The sequence below is a fragment of the Talpa occidentalis genome, unplaced genomic scaffold (genome assembly GCF_014898055.3).
Source record: "Talpa occidentalis isolate TD23 unplaced genomic scaffold, MPIMG_talOcc4v2.1, whole genome shotgun sequence".
In the NCBI taxonomy this organism is placed as follows: domain Eukaryota; kingdom Metazoa; phylum Chordata; class Mammalia; order Eulipotyphla; family Talpidae; genus Talpa; species Talpa occidentalis.
In genome coordinates this window covers 79,317,498-79,335,545 of record NW_026555331.1, presented here as the reverse complement: position 1 = coordinate 79,335,545, position 18,048 = coordinate 79,317,498, and the positions used below count along the sequence as shown (strand labels likewise).

General features: G+C 38.3%; 1 protein-coding gene across 2 annotated transcripts in view; it reads right to left on the bottom strand.

Annotated features, from left to right (window-relative positions):
- Positions 1 to 18,048, bottom strand: part of AMPH (amphiphysin) — a 242,069-nt gene that overhangs the window by 91,548 nt on the left and 132,473 nt on the right. For both annotated transcript variants that reach the window (XM_037517588.2, XM_054692313.1), the window contains exons 3-4: positions 8,416 to 8,470; positions 267 to 361 (exon numbers count right to left, since the gene is read on the bottom strand). In XM_037517588.2, the coding sequence (XP_037373485.1) occupies positions 267 to 361; positions 8,416 to 8,470 (150 nt within the window). The remainder of the gene's footprint in view (positions 1 to 266; positions 362 to 8,415; positions 8,471 to 18,048) is intronic.

Genomic DNA, 18,048 nt, shown 5'->3' with positions numbered 1-18,048 from the left:
TTTCTTTTTATTTTGTTGTCTTTTACATTTGAAAATGTTTTTCTTATTTTGAAGAAAAACAATCTTTCACCCACTGCTTTCTATCCCAGTAGTTTTAGAACTACATTTACCCATTACTGTAAATTTGGGACCATCCAGAGGGTAGAATAGCATGGTGATTTGTGGGTACAATGTGTCCCCTCAGGAAGTCATTAGGGGCTGAGGGGATAGGGGGGGCCTCACAGAAGTCACCCCACTCCTTTTGCGTGCCCCAAGCCAGTTCTTACCTCACCGACCATTTTCACATCTTCCCGTCCATACCAGTCGGGTTCATACACTTCATGCAGTGACTCGGTGAGCTTCATTGAGGCCTCCTGCATACCTGAAGAAAAACAACCTCCGTTAGACAGAAATGAGTGAGGAGCTGCTTCTTTCTTCCCATTTTCTAAATGAGAGAAAAATCTTTAGGGAAAAATTGTGAAGGCATAACTACTTCCAGCATCTGCAGTCATGGCTTCAAGGCTCTGAACTTACCTGACCACATTGCACATTTTCTATTATTTATATGATACTAGGTATTGGAGAAATCAAAAAAATGTGTCTTATTCTGAAAGCAACAATAATTATGTGTCCTAATAAGTGCATTGTAAATGTATAGGGCACCTAGAATACTTACCCACGAATGACAAGAGTTCTAAAAAGAAATGTAATCCTAAACCATTTTAAATGTTAAGTAAACCATGTTTTTAGAACCAGGTAAATGCAAAACCAACAGGTTTTAGGGTATAAAAGTTGAAAGTAACTGAAGTGACCCAAAAAGTTTCAAAAGAAGAAGGTTTTCTTTTTCCAATATTACTAACTGCTAAATAGAGTTTTAAATCAGAATTCTCAGGAAGCTTGGAATTCTTAAGTCAAAATTCTCATGTGAGATATGCTGAGCATGTTGCAAAAACATGGTTATCAATGGGAAAGATGTTCCTGAGAGCAATATGGTGACATTAAGTACCACTGAGTCTTTTCCAGGCTCTTCTCCAGGCCCCCTTCAAAACATAGAGTGGGTTGCCAGGGACACAGTTCAGGGCTGAGAACAGAACAAGGCAGTTCTGCAGCTGCTGACCTGGAGAAGTGACTCTCTGGCACCCAACTCTCCAACAACTGGAAGGTGAGACCTGCTTGAGTTGACTTTAGTTGCTAGGGGCTAGGAAAAGTGACTGAGTAAACAGACAGGAGGGTCTCCCTGGTGGTGCAAGGGGTTAAGTGTCAGCACTATGACGCAATCTGCAACTACTGCAGCATGAGTTCAATCCCCTGCCAGGGAGGTGACCCACATGGCGCAGCAGACCACTCCTGTCTCGCCCGCTGCTCCCCTCAGCAGTGTATTTCAATAGATCCACCTGTTCTGCTCCCCACTTTGTCTCTGGTGAATCTTCTCACCTCCCCCACCTCTGGCCTATACTCCAGTTCTTGTATGTGTAAATAAATAAATCTTTTAAAAAAATAAATGGAGAGGAAAGAAAAATCAGAGGAAAAAACAAGAGTGTTATCATTAGAGATAAAAAATACATCTCATAAACTTGATGTCAGTGAATCAGAGATGCTCAGTTTTTGTTAAACTGAAACTGGCAAAACTCGAAATTCACCCATATGCTTTTACATCTAAGGTAGACAATTCTGGGTTTAAGTGTGAGAGTAAAGGACAAAATAAAATATAAATATATAAATATCTGAAGACACAGAGGTGTATACTTGAGGGCTATGCATAGAAATCTACAATACAATTTGGTATTTCACTCTAAGTGCAAAACATCCACTTTCTTCCACTGATAAGATGCAGGTATATATTTGGTCTTTGCATACTAGAGTCCTGAACATTTTTTTTTGGGGGGGGTCACATGAGGCATGGAAATTTGTAAACTTCTCTGCACGACACGCATCCCTGAGCACACTGAAGGATGCCATTTACGAAGAAGTGCCATTTACTGACCGGAAGGAATTGGCAGACACAGATGAAACCCCAGCAGGCTAGGATAGGATAAAGACCTTGATGACTCAAGTTCCTGAGGGTACTGATGAAAGAAATTATGGTGGAGGTGTAGAGACAGGCAAGAAACAATGCAAAAACCTATACCTGTGTCCTTGTGACAATGTTCTCTCTTGGGGTTGTATGTGGTCACTGCTAAGGTGGCAGCAACAGTATAATGCCAGGTTCCCACATTTACCTCTCCCTAAATCCAAGCAAATCCATAGAAAGAAGCATACGCCTCAAGTTCACACCAAAAAGTCAAGAGTTGATCCCGTCTATAATTCAAATACCAAAAGGCATCTATAGTTTTCTTTTAAATATTTGTCTTATATCTGATGGAAGTGAAACAGCTGTATACATAGATTCTTCACAATGTCTTAGGAGGAAGAAGAAATGAGGGCATTATAGGACAAGTAACCTTGTGGTGAAAAAGAAAACAACGAATGGAAACTTAAAATCAAATTATAGAAGTCCTCTAGCAATGGGGGTTAAAACACAGTGTTGTAGTAAATGCCTTATTTGTGGTCAAAAACAACTACCAATTTCTGTGCATATAAGCAGTGATGGATAATTTGGAAATAAATTATTTTGGCATAAAAAATGCTTTAGAACACTGGAAGGAAATATTCAGATGGATACACAGGTGAACAGACAAACTTTGTACTAAAGGAACATAGAGACTGGCAGAAACTTGGGGGTTTCAGAACTCACTCTGCATAAGAGGGATAGCATAAGAGGGATAAAGAGCTAAAATCCAAGTTCTCTTCAAAACAATTTAACAACATTAAAGCAAAAGATCTAAAAGCTACCATTGGCATTTAACAGTACCTAAAACCCAATATTTTCCAAAAAAAATTAGTGATTTCCAAAACTGTCAGACAAGTGTTCAACATCATACATGGAATTATTATTTTACTATTTGATAGGAATCACTTCCCTCTCTTAAAAATTTTGGATCATCTCCAAGGTATTTATTTTAACACCCTCCACATCCAATGCAATGAAATGTGCAAACTCCTGTTTTCATTCTCTCAGATTGGTTGCAGAGATTGCACATCTACAAGAATCCTCTTTGCTTCCACACTCTGGGGGTATGCATTTTATTTTAAAATAACATAATTAAAATACACGATGGGCCTGCTGAGGAGCTGCAGACTATTGAAAAAAAAATCTAAAACATTTCAAGTATCTAGCAGCTTTGCCCATTGTTTAGAAGAGAGCTACTTAAGAAGATAACAGTTGCCTAAGGGGAGAGCAAAAAGGGAAGTCTTTCTTCTGGAGTCTCAAGGAGCAAGTACAGAGGAAATCATGGTGGGGAAAATGATGGAATATGAGATTGCTCAGTGGGTCATGCTTACATGTAACAACAAGCCACAACTAACAAATATCACTTATACCACATCGTGTCCCCTGTATTTGGAGAGAGCTAACGTGTTCATTTTCCCCATGTCTGGCATCCACTGCAACCCACATGCCAGTGGCTCCTCATTCCAAATCACTACTACACATCTCCACTTGAAAGTCCAATGAGCACCTCAAACTTCAAATGTCCTAAACAACCTCACAACTTTCCTGCCAAACCCTGCTTTTACTCCTTTTCCCAACTGATATGAAAGTCACCCAATTATTCCAGCTAAAAACCTGAACTCATCCTAGATTCATCCTCCCACACTGAATTTGTCACCAAGGCTCACCAACCTTCCGTGATTCTCAAGCAAAGACTTTCCTTCCAATCCCACTGTCACCACCCTGGATTACACATTCATTGTCTATTATTTAGACCAAATGAAATAATCCATTTAAATGGTTCAGCAAAGTATTTACATGTAGCAAATATTCAAATGTCAGCCATTATAAGGAAACTATTTTGGGAAGCTGTATGGCATAATAATTAAGACTATTATTTGCAATCATTCAGTCTTTGTTAAAATCTTGGTTCCATACATACTATCTTAATTAAATTACCTAAATATTTCATATTTCAGTTTTTCAAACAGTACATTATAATAATTAATGCTAGAGGTGGTAATGAGAAATACATGAAGTAAGGCAGGAAAAAAACATGTCAGCACCTGGCACTTAAGTGCTCAATAAATGTTAGCTATTGTTATTATTAAACTACTGGGAAGACTTCTAAGAATTATCTTTGCAGTTTCATTTCTTCTAGTCTTAATTTCATACAACTAAAATAACTACTTTTTCTACAATGCCAATCTGATCATGTAACTCATTCCCTTGTCTAAAATAATGTAATGACCCTTGCCCCACTGACAGAATAAAACTCCAAGTAGGATGTAATATATAAACACTTCTTTACATAAATGCTGCCTACCTTTCTACATCTCATCCAGCTCAGTTTCCTACTTGATCTCCACTGATATAAATGTTCCCTAAAGAGTTCATGCTTCTTCCTACCTCTTAGGTCTTCATACATGTTGTTTCCTTTACTTTGGAAACTCCTGCCAAAATCAAAATGCTCCCTTTCTGGGGCCATTCAACTGTGAGTTTCCAGAAGGACCATTCCTGACCTGGCACCCTTTCTCTTCTGTAAGGTAGGGGGCCCATCCTCATCTGTGATAGCACACAATGCACAATGCACACAGCGCACATCTGGCCTTTCTGTTTAGTCAACATTCTCCACAACTCTACTGTGAATTTCCTGAGAGTAGGTGTATATCATGTTCATCTCTGTATCTCCATCTTCTAGAATAGTATCGGGCCCATAATTAGGGTTCTCTGAGACACTTGCTGTTAAACAAGTAAGAACATAAAATTCCCCTTGCAAAGGCCAAGCAGCAGCATAAATAACAAAGACCTGCACAAGGGGATACCTCTCAGAGATCCGTGATAATAAGAGGAATAGTAGTTACCTAACACAATTTCACAGAATTCCAGTGGTAGAGATTTTGGGGGCTTCAGAGAGCAACGGGGGCACACTTTATAGATGACGAACCCAAGGCAGCTGAGAGACTTGGTGATTTTCTCACAATTGCCCCTGGTCTCAGATTGAGGGCCTATGACTTTGCAGGGCCGGCTCTCATTCCTCCACAATATTGCTAGCATGCTGCCTGGCTTAGAGTACAGTTAGTTAGAGTTCTTCTTGTGAAGCCAGAAAAATTGGCCATACAGCACTCTGAAAATGCAAAGTATGATCTACTTAACACATAACCCTTATCTTAAAGTATGTTCCCAATACCAAAAATGTGCTCCAAGGAATACTAAAACTTTGAGAAGCATTCCATAACAAAAAATTACTGGCAAATGTTGCTTACAAACACAGGACTGCTAGAGATTATATATTAGCGTATTAAGGAACTCTGATAATCACCTTAGGGAACTTGTTTAAAAATTCATTCCAACCTGCCTTGACCAAAGTAATGTAAACACAGACCTTTCGTATGACTTCCCATCACTCAGTCAGCCAAATGCACTGTGTAAAAGCTGACATAGCCCTTCCTCCTTGCTGTGGGGATGTGCCTTCACATCACAAGGGGTGAAGATGGCACAGTACCAGAGGAGGGCTGCCTAGGCAATCCACCCAGTATCTCTCCGGAGCTAACATCACTCAGGGAATTCTCCTTCTATACCACATTAAGAAAGGGAATTATGCCAGTCTTTCTAAACAACAGCATTCTCCATAAGGGGTAAAATAACAAAAGCCCTGGAAAAGAGATCAAATGCATACAGTCTTTCAACAAATGCACCCATGGCAAAAAAAAGAAAAAAGAAAAAAAAAATCAGCTAACAGAAAATACTGTGCTTGAATTACTGTGTGACTTTTTGCATTTAAATCCTAAATCAATCATGAAAGAAATACTCAAAGTGCCTTCTATTTTACGGCTAAATTGTTATAACTGTAAATTTTTCTCAAAATGCTAATTATGAAATCTATGAATTTGTGGAAGTTAAATTCTCTGCAAACATAAAATAGGCTGATGACATTTATTATATTGATGTGCTGGAAGTTTAAAAAGAGGTAGTGTGTCTGAGATGCTTAGAACACAGGAGAGCACGTAGTAAGTGCTCATAAAAAGATGAAATCTTGCCATTTGTGACAACATGGATGGAACTGAAGGAGATTATGCTAAGCAAATTAAATCAGAAAGAGAGAGATAAACACCAGATTATTCATGGGAATATGGAGAAACAAAACAAAGGAACTGACAAAAACTAAACCAAACAAACCCTAGAAATATGAATGTTAAATTGAGGCTACTAAAGGGGGAACATAGGGGTGGGAGCAAAGGGGGTGCCTGGTGAGCTATGTTCAAAGACTGGGTGCCTTGGTGGAGGGTGGGATGTGGTAACATACATCTGAAGGGGTGTGAACCTCTTCCCTAAATTATGTACAGTAATGTAAACCCATGTTAACTCAACAAAAAAATCAGTCAAAAATATTAATCCAAGGAAAAAAAATGTGTTTTTAAGTAATAGTAGTAAGTTGTCATTACTCCATTGTATAGATGAGCCATAATTAGTGAAAAGAAAGCCCTACCAATGGTCATAACATTCAAAGGTAGTATATGGCAATGGACAAAAGTAAGGCCTCAGGAAACACACAGACCAGAGTATGTATCCTGGTTCTCTTGATTAGTGGGCCTTTGACCTTGGATAAGTCATTTAACTTCTTTTTACCTCACTTTTCTTTCTTTCTTTCTTTCTTTTTTTTTTTTTTAAGATTTATTTATTTATACAAGAACCGGGGTATACAGGCCAGATGTGCAGGAGGGTGAGGATTCACCAGAGAGAGACTGGGGAACAGAGCAGGCAGACTGACAAAGTACACTGCTGAGGAGAGCAGCAGGCAAGACAGGAGAGGTCTGCTTAGCCATGTGGGATTCTCTTCACCATGTGGGATTGAACCGGCACTGCAGAGTTTGTGGACAGCTTCACAGTGCGGTGCTCAACCACCTGTGCCGCCAGGGAGGCCCATGAAACGATTTAAATACATTTTTAGTTTAAAAATTAATTTCACTAATCCTTATTATTATGTCTAATTAAATTAAGATTGTATTTTTTCACTATTTATCAATAACTGTAATAAATTTCACACATTCACAGTGAAACCATTACGATAGATTTTTAGAAATTTACCTGCTATATCAAAAAACACGTCAAAAAAAGCACTCAAGGAATTTTGCCAAACTGCTCTCCAGGAAAACTTTCCTACCAAAGTGTTTAAAATGAGTCTTCTTCCCATTGCTTTTTTCCAATTCGAGGTATTACCTTCTTTTAAAAAATGCCTTACTGTCTTTGAACATTTGGAAGAAAAATGATGGCACCCCAATTTGATTTTTTACAATATTCTCTGATTACTCAAGAGTATAAGAATAGTTTACAATTGTTATCTATCTGTAGTTCTTTCTTGGCTAATTTTTTCTTCAAATGTTCTACTCATTTTTTCTTTTAATCAACAGGTCATGACTTAACTTACTTGCTGAGCCCTTTATATCTCAGCTCACTCATTAACTGTGCTGTCAAAATGTATGTAAGGACACTGTATGTTTATGTAGTCAAATGACTCAATCTTTTGATTTATACTTTCTGGAAGACCTTGTCATCTAACATCAGAAACTATTTTATTCTAGTGCATTTATAACTCTTTATATACACATTTGAATATTTACTGTATCTAGAACTGAGGAGGGAATAAAGTGTGAGGCTAGAAATCTCACTTTTTAAAAATTATTTGGCCAGTTTATCCAAGAACACTTGAAGATGATCTGTTTTCTCTCCCAAATAATCTCAAAATCTGCCTGTGAGCTATCTCATCCATGGGTACAACTGGATCTGACTCAGTGCAGGGAGTTGAATAATTATGCAAGCAGAGATGGGGTACACCTCCCTATGTTCTCCTACCTCCAACAGCAGCCTTATTTCTTTACTTGCATAACTGAGGTCAGAAACCAATGCCAGGAACTTTCTTTCCCTGTACAGTAGCAGGGTGGCAAGAGCAGCTGGTTCCACCAAGTAACAGGCACTTCAGAGCTTGTTTCCTGATAACCCTGCACCTGCCTCTGCTTCCACACCTTGCCTTTTCCAGCTAGGGATGAAGTGTGACTCTGTAAGCATTCTACTCTTGGGACATGTTCTCCCATAGGATGTAAATAAGCTGCAGCTTTTCTTAAACAAGGTCTTAAGCTTGCTCTATCTAACAATTCTTCCTAGAAATCTCTGGCATGTGAGAGGCACTTACTCCTAGTTTCCAGCATAAGGGCAGGCATATTTTTCTTTTTATATTCTAGTTATCATGTCAATGAGAATATGGGAGTGGGTGGAATGGAACACCTGTCTCAAGTACCCATCTTGCACAAAGCCAAATGGCTTTGTAATTAACACTCAAGCCTGTCACTGCTGAATTCCAAGAATAACCTGTGCTTGGCAATATGCAGTGAAAAACTCATACACATTACCTTTGATAGCTGCTAAATACCCTCGGAGTTCTCGCTGAAGTCGGGTACCCTCTGCCTGCAAAACACACAAACACAGAGATGCTAAGCATCTTGTCCACATTTTGCATGCAACTGTATATGAAGCAAGGTGCCAGAGTTACTACTACCAAAGGTTCATTCTTAAAAGAATATAAATATGTGGACACATATTAAACAAAATGCTGACCAGTCTGGATATTTATAGATAAATTGATTTAACTTAAAAGAAAAAGAGAAGCAAGATTTTGCTAAAATTGAAAACTATGACCCCATCGCACAGCCTCCTATATATTCAATAAAGTCTCTAAATTTTGACACATGGGTTATATCAGTCAGGATTTGATCACCACTATGCAATACAGTAGCTACTAGTCACTGGCTACTGAATGCTCCCAAAATGGCTAGTCCAAATGCATGTACTCAAAGTATAAACTTCATAGCAAACTTCACAGACAGTACCCAAAAAAAAATTTTCATCAATATACTCAATGTCAAGTGTATTTATATTTACCTCAAAAATGGCAGGTAAAGGGCCTCCCCGGTGACGCAGCGGGTTGAGGGCAGCACTGCAAGGCTGTCCGCAGCCTCTGCAGTGTCAGTTCAATTCCAGGCCAGCCAGAGAGATTCCCACACGGTGAGGCAGACCTTTCCTGTCCTGCCTGCTTCTCCCCTCAACAGTGTACTTTGGTCCTTCTGCCTGTTCTGCTCCCTGCTCTGTCTCTGATGAATTCTCTCACCCTCCCGTGCCTCTGACCTGTACCCCAGTGCTTGTATCAAATTAAAGAGCTTCTGCACAGCAAAAGAGACAGTAACCAAAACAGAGATACCTCACCAACTGGGAGAAAATTTTTGCAAACAACACTAATGATAAAGGACTGATCACAAAAATCTACAAAGAGCTGATGAGACTCCACAAAAACAAATAAAATAATCCAGTAAAAAAATGGGCAGAAGAGCTAAAAAGGAACTTCTCCAAAGAGGAAATGCAAATGGCCAACAGGCATATGAAAAAATGTTCAGCATCACTTGTAATCAAGAAAATGCAAATCAAAACTACAATGAGATACCATCTTATACCAGTGAGAATGGCACATATTAAAAAAACTAGCTATAACAAATGTTGGCAAGAATGTGGAGAAAAAGGAACTCCCCTGCACTGCTGGTGGGAGTGCAAACTGGTCCAACCACTATGGAAAGCTGTGTGGAGATTCCTCAACCTGATATATAAATAAATCCTAAAAATAAAAGCTGCATCTTCAAAAGAAAAAAAAAAAGGAAGGTAAAGGGAAATAATCTGTAACTCCTTCAGTAAATTATAATCCAATAAGGGAATTAAAATATCTAGATTGCAAAACTGCGAAGTAGATTACACTCAGCCCTGCAACAGTCGTTCAGTGTTTAGGGATACACAAGAAAGATAACATGCACATCACATTTAAAGATAGAAATTAATATAAAGAAACTCAGAAAAGAAGTATTTAAGGCCACAAAAGGGCTTCTGGATGTGAATATTTCCCACACAGTACACACATGGTGCAGGCACACCGACATCATTTTTGTGAAATATATATATATCTATATACATCTTTGGGGGGGATTCTGCATCTACATTATGTGCAAGTTGTTTCTGCAGCTCTGTAAACCCAGTTATTACCTGATAAAGGTTTAGGGTTAATTTACTTGGTGGTATATATGAGCTTCAGTTATTACCTGATTAAGGTTTAGGGTTAATTTACTTGGTGGTATATATGAGCTTCAACCAGAAGCCTGAAATTTAATGGGAAAAAAGGAAAGTCAATGGAGTTAGTGAGCAAGGAAATAGTAAAGTCATTTACAGAAATATTTTAGGAAGGAAATCAAATTGGAAAGATTAAGGACAAAGCAAATGTTTTAGCAAATGGAAACCTGCATGGTAATCAGGGATAAAATAAATGGTCCTAAAACAGGACAGCAAGACCCAGAATTTTGTCCCAATAGATGAAAGATAATTTAGAGAGTACAATATCTGAAACCAGTGTGATATACCTAGACAGTTCTAGACATGAAGGAATCTAAAACCTACAGCCCAAAAGGTGCAACTAAACTGTTTTGAATCTCCTAAGTCCACATTTCTCAAAATGAGTAAACGTAGGTCTCGAGGGTACTTAATGGTCTGTCCAGGGCACATAGAGTCACAAATAAACTTAAAACATCTCTCTGAAACATCAATTTATTGAGGTTGGAGGGAAGAAAATGGAGGATAAACCATCATTTTACAACCATTGAACCACTTGTGAAACAGACTGAAAACTGCATAAAGATGAAACAAAGAACTTCCTAGACATCTCCTGCTTTCAGTTGTCTGCTCTAGCATCTGCTCGACTCCCGTTTGTGCTCCTTCCACAGAAGCGGGAGAGGCAAGAACTAAAGCAGAGCTCATTTCTCACCCAGAGGGATGCTTTCCCCTCAGAAAGTAACATGAAGCCAGCCACCATACTGATGGTGATGAGTCACCACTGTTGCTCAGAGTGCTGGAAATAGCAAAAGAGTAGTGGAGAAGGTCACTCTTAATCTAAGGAGTAAATCATGTCAAAATAAGCCCACAATTAAGTCACATGGATTATAGAGTCTTTCCTTTTAGAACAAGAAGGAAAATGAAATAATTCAAGTCCCAACCCATATACTGAATTCATCTTGCCCAAGAGAAACAATAAACATGTTTTAAAATGAGTAAGAATCCCAGAAGAGATGTTTTAGATATTATAAGAATGGAAGAAATTTCAAATTATACAATAATGGCTTAAATAGATGAGTTCAATTCAGCAGATAAACTGAAAGTTAATTTAAATAACTTTCTTCTCCAATGATTAAAATTCTTAATTTTCCCCATAAGTACTAAGATTCATAAATCATTCAGTAATAACCATATTAAATTTCAGAATTTAATATGCCTGAATCAAAAAGGTAAAAGGCTCTGGGAGAGAAAATTTTCATACAGTAATTCTCCTACACAAAATCTACAGCATAATAAAATTTTCTTAACATTATTATTCTGTGAGTCAAAAATATGTTTTTAATTAGAATCAAATTCTTATAACACTAGTCAGATCTCACTGAATTTGAAGTTCTTGCCAAAGTTCTCTAAAATTACCATTTCAGTAATCTTGCCATGAATTATGTATTACAAATGTGTGTTACAGAGACGGAAAAATCCCACAATCATGGAACTACAAGTGTGCATTTCCTCATGTCATTCTCTGCAAGGTGAGATAAAAATAATATCCTAACACCTGATAACAAGCTTATGACAACATGAGGGCAAGTGAATCTATTTTAATTAAATTGTCTGCATTTTTTACCAATACTCCACTTCGGACAAGATCTAAGGATTCACCACCTACAAAATTCCTTGTCCTGGCATACAGTATAATACTGTGGCTTTGGTGTTAGTCAGAGGTTATTTATTTATTTTCTCAATTGAATCACTTATCAGTGTCAGGAGCTGTTTCTCCAGGGCTAGATGATCCCCCGGGCCTCACTTTCTTCCCACACAGTCCAAGGGAGTCAGCCTGCTTTTTTCTTCATTAAAGTTACTCCCACCCACACCCTCCCTTGGGTGTCACACTCAGGCTCTGGGGAGTGGGGGGGGGGGAGAAGGTAGCAATTGTTTCAGTTCACTGTCTCCTGGATGTTCTGGAAAATAAGCCAGGGTCATTTCATATTTCATCATGGAGATACCAAAATATAACAAGCATGCAAAATGTTACATAATTTAAAACTTTTACAAAGTCCTGGGTCTGCCTCTAGTAAAAAAAAAAAAAAAAAAATTCCCTTCATGCCCTTGCTGAGTGATAATCTCAAAGCTGTTGCTTTCTTTCCTTACTCATATGACTACAGCTCAACTCATGATATACCCCCTAAGGATTAGGCTGAAATTTAAAATCTAATTAAATAAAGACTGCAGCAGGCACATCACTGGAACTTTTCAGATTTCTTTGTTACTCAATACAAAGAAATTACATTCTATACCTAATTAAATGATTTCCAACTTGTTTTACATTATATTGGTTCTCAGTAGCACAAGTTCCTTAATTATTTATATATATATGTTTTGGTAAAATTGTGAGGGGGATGTGAGGGAGAGAAGCTGGTCATTTCCCAGGCAGTCTAGGCTATGGACAGTCTTTCATCAGAACCCTGGACAGCTCCTACATAGCACTGATTCTCATTTCAAGATTTAATTTTTGTTGGAATCTAGAGAAAACAAAGGATCAGACAAACATACTGACCCTTGAAAGCAGACCACAGATGTGAGATGGGGGGGATGGGGAGGGGGAGTAGAGAACAGTGGAGCGGACCATGGTGGAGTGTGGTGGTGGACTGTAGGCACTTTGGTGGTGGGAAAACTATGGTGACTGCACCTGGGGGAGAAATCCTATAATGTGAAAAAATAAACAAGGACATTAAAAAAAAAAAATCTGGCAAATGCCATCACACACAAAAAAAAAATTATATTTACGCAGTATCAAAGGATCATCGACAAATGCTACCTCATCAAAGTTTCCTTATGCTGTTAACAACATAGAGAATCACAGGGAGAATTCCTACAAGGTGAGCCAAGTCCCCAGTAAGAAGAGCTACCATAGACTCTGACATGCAGAAATGTGTCTCAAAAAGTCCCAGAGCACGGTAATCTATTTCTAGTCCTTCACTTTAAAAACAGGGCTAAATTGGGCCTCCCTGGTGATGAAGGGGTTAAAGTCTCAGTGCTCTCAAGCTTTTGCCAGCCACTGCAGCCCAAGTTCAATCCCCAACCAGGGAACTAACCCACATGGCACAGCAGACCTCTCCTGTCTCTCCCGCTGCTCCCTTCAGCAGTGTAGTTTAGTAGATCTGCCTGTTCTGCTCCCCACTCTGTCTCTGCTGAATTCTCTCACCCCCTGCACCTCTGGCCTACACCCCAGTTCTTGTATGCATAAACAAATTAAAAAAATTAAAACAGGGCTAAATTAAGCTGCAATAACTAACACTGAAGATTAACTAGTAAAGTCATTTACTGTGTACAAAATTCAACTCTGAAACATTAAAATATATTAATGATAGTACAACTAAGAATAAATTAAGAAGTATGACACTGTTAAACTGAACTTTAACTCAGTTACTTCTGCCAGAAAAAAGAAGTCACAGTTAAGGTATATTTATTTTAATGACTTATACATACAATGTGTAAGATAAATAAATGTGTTTTAAGAAACTAAACTCAGGGAAGCAGCTACTGAAAATTCAAGGGTACCACACCCACATGCCACCTTGTGCATGGCATGCATAGACTGTGGTATGTATGACTGCAGATTTGACTGTACTTGCAAAACCAAACCTGGTGGATCACTTTTTTTTTTTCCATTAAATTGCCTCTTTAACTCAGAAACTCATTGTGAGCTAACATTTAGAAAGAGGCTCAGATAGAAAGTTCACAGCACTAACACATCTATGAAACTTAGATCTGAGGACATATAACTTCACAAAGTTAAGTCCTGTCATCTCATCTGTAATCATGAGCCTATAGAACTTCCCACAGTTAAATATTTTTGTCCTTTAGTGACATTTTACTCTTGAAAAAGCTAAAAAACTTATCAAAGTTAAACGTGGCTCAGTTTCTCGGAGCTCAGACAAGTTAGCTTAATCTTGAAAGCAATGATAGCAAATCTTTTAAATCTTTTTTTTTAAAGATTTATTTATTTTCATACAAGAACTGGGGTACAAGCCAGATGTGCGGGAGGGTGAGAGGATTCACCAGAGACAGTGGGGAACAGAACAGGTAGACTGACTGAAATTCACTGCAAAGGGGAGCAGCGGGTGAGACAGGAGAGGTCTGTGGGATTCTCTCTGGCCAGCCGGGATCAAACACATGCTGCAGAGGCTGCGGACAGCTTTACAGTGTGGCACTCCAACCACCTGCACCACCAGGGAGGCCCTTAAATCATTTTTGAAAGTCAGGTGAAAATGAAATTATCAAGGAGATGAGATTTAATGAGGCCATAATCACCACCTTGGTAATATATGACTAATAAGGTGTAATATCTGAATCCAAGTATGATCAATGACAACTTTAGGCTGATGAACACTCTACTCATCATTTACTAAGAAACAGAACATTCTGTATGCTGTTAAATTAGAAGACCAGAGTTTTTCAAAGGTAAAAGCAGCAAGGTGTCTGAAATTTACATTTTTCCTTGCTTTGAGTTCTTAGTAGTAACAGCAGTGGTCATTAAGAAACTAGAACTGGGCCTTCCTGGTGGCGCAAGGGGTTAAGCACAGCACTATGAAGCTGCAGCCTCTGCAGCATAAGTTCAATCCCCGGCCAGCCAGGGAGCTACCGACATGGCGCAGCAAACCTCTCCTGTCTTGCCCACTGCTCCCCTCAGCAGTGTATTTCAGTAGTTCTGCTTGTTCTGCTCCCCATTCTCTCTGGTGAATCCTCCCGTCCCCCCAACCCCCACATCTCTGACCTGTACCTCAGTTTTTGTATGCATAAATAAATCTAAACAAACTAGAACTTATTTTACAGAACAATTTTTCTATTTTTAAGATATCCCTTGACAGATATTAATGCAAAAGATATAATATAGAGAATAAATTGCAGTGGATTTTGAAATCATATTCCTGGGTTGATGGAGGTAGCAGTGGTACATGGAAGGGAGCTGAACATCAAAGAAAACCTCTCAGCTTCCACAATTTTATCCAAGACCCATGACCCAATTTTCAACTATCCCTGTCAGCAGCTCCAAGAATACCTGTGGTCTAAAAAATAACTCAAATATACTTTCTACCTTTCAACAAAACAAACTTATAAATTTAGTTAATAAGTATATGGATATTTTTTCCATGTATTTCCCCTAAACAAATGAACAGATACATACAGACCTCTATTCAGCTCTTTTGGGATCATTGAGTGTTTAAGAAGACACAATTGCCTAGTTAAAACTATTTAATTCACTAGCATGAATGCTGAATATAACTTGAAGATAAGTTATATTGCTTTTAGGCAACTGAGTCTGTGACACTTGAAAAACCATTCCATTTTTTTTTCCTTTCATGGGTGTGTGTGTGTGTGTGTGCAGAGAGAGAGAGAGAGAGACAGACAGACACTTGACTCACAAGGTCATTAGTGGAATTATATTAATATACTCTTAACCACTGCCCTTAATACCTATAATACATTATTGAATATAGACAGGGTTGGGGATAACTGAATCCATAAATTAGGGGAAACATTTTAGGAACCCTACACCAGCAATAATTCTTCCTGTGGTTATTGTTCAGTGTCCCTTTCAGTGGATATGGAATTCTTCTATGTCTATGATGTTCTATCAGGACTAAATCTGACTTAATATAAAGGCATTATAAAAATTAATGTTATGAGAAGTTATAGAAATATATTTAGTTAGAATAAAGCCAATGCCTTTTCTATCATTACTACTGACCTAACATACACAATGTTCCCAGAACTGCCATTCACATTGTCTCTGTGAGTTTGTTAGGGCTGCCATAATAAAATACCACAAACTTGGTTTGAACAACAGACAAATTTATTTCTTCACAGTTTGGAGGCTAGATATCCAAGAACCTACCTCAGTGATGGCAGTTTTGTTTTCTCCTATGGCCTCTCTCAGCCAGCAGACTGCTATCTTCTCACAAGATCTGTATTTGTATGAGTCCCTCCTGATTCTCGTAAGGACTCAGTTATATTGGATTAGGGCCTATCCATATGACCTCAATTAACCTTAATTGTGTTAATTAATCACCAAATCCAGTAACATTCTGAGGTTTACTGGGGTTAGGACTTCAACATATAGATTTAGGGGGTACACAATCCAGCACATAATGATGTTTTCAAAGCAAGAATTTAGTAGGAAAAAAATAACAAAGTCAAAGACCTACTGATTCAATTCCTTGTCCAGATACTGCCAGAAATGGCTCAGCTCTATTAACTCATATCTCACAATAGATCTACGATGTCATTATCTCTTTTCAAATGAGAAAACTGAGACTCAGAGGATTAGATATTTGCTCAAAAAGCACACATCAAACAGCCAGGTAGCATTGTAACCTCCGTAGTCCGAGTTATTTAGGCCTTGTAATCTGCCACAAGCGTTCCACATGTCTAATCACTGTTGTCTACCATCTCTACGCATCCAGGCTGTAAAGGCATGGATGACAGATGATGATGGTTGAGGCTGTATAAGACGAATTAGCTGTAACAATGAGAACAATTTAACTAAACGCACCATTTCATGCATTCGTGAAGCAGTCCTAATCTGTAAATAAAGTTATAAATTGTTCACTTATTTTTCTAAAAATGTCATGATTTCATAAAGCCTATTCCATATGATTCATTTAGCATAATGGTTAAATTGGCGGTATCTGGGACCACACTGCCTACATTTAAAACCTCAACTCTGCTATTTCTAACTGTGAAAACTTGGGCAAGTCACTTAACCTCACTATGCCTCTGACACCTCATCTGTAAACAGAAAGTGATCACAGTGGTTACTTTCTAGAGTTACCATGAAGGTCAAAGGAGAGAGTCTATCAGCAGAACACCAGCAACAGAGCAATCATTCAAAAAATGCTGGGTGCTGATATTGTTATTCTACACAACATTTTTAAAATGATAAATTGTGGGATTATGTGTTTCATAAATGCTAGATGGACTTAAGTTCTGCTACATGTTGTATTACAAAGGAATATCTTCAAGACACTATAGGAAATTTCTGCAAACATGGTAAAATGGAATTCCTTATTTCTTACATGTAATGTTCAATGTCGAAATGTACAGTTCTGATTTTCTGAAAGTTTTATATACTTAAAATGTTGTAGTGATAGAAGGTCTTAGAATACATAGGAATAAATTATGCAGGTACTTAAATATTATATAGTGGCATAAGGAAAATCAAGCCAATATCATAAATTACTGTGAGGAAACAAGAAAGCATTTACAGAGTCTGGGCTGTGCAGAGACCCACCCAACTTTAGCTACTCTCACTTTACTCTGAAAAGCACCTCTAAGCCTGCACCCCCTAAAGTGCCTCAGAAACTGATGCACATCCCAGTCCAGCCTGCACAGGGCCTCAGCCAACTACAGTGGCCCCCAGCTGCCCTCTAGTGACTGCCCTAGCCAAATGTGGGAGGGATGAAGATATACCTAGGAAGGTCAAACCCATAGCAGCGAGGTCATGAAAGCAATGCAGAGATAGACTAGCACAACAAATTACAACAGAAGTTGGAAGGGAGATACTACACCACAGAAGGAGAACAGATGTCTAGACCCAATTACAAAAAAATGGAAGATCTGTTACTCCTATCAGAGAATCAAGAGAATCAATCTTGATACAGAATTCAAGATTGTCATCATAAATAAATCCAAAGAACTCAGAGAAGATGCAGAAAAGCAGAACAAGAATATGCAAGATAATTCAGAAAAACGAATGTCCTAAGAAACAAATTCAATGAACGGAAGACAGAAAATGACACTCTAAAGAAAGGAAATAATGGATTTGCTGAATAAAAAAATTATTACAAGAGGACATGAAAAATAATATCAGAAGATATACAAGTAGAATAAACCAAATGGAA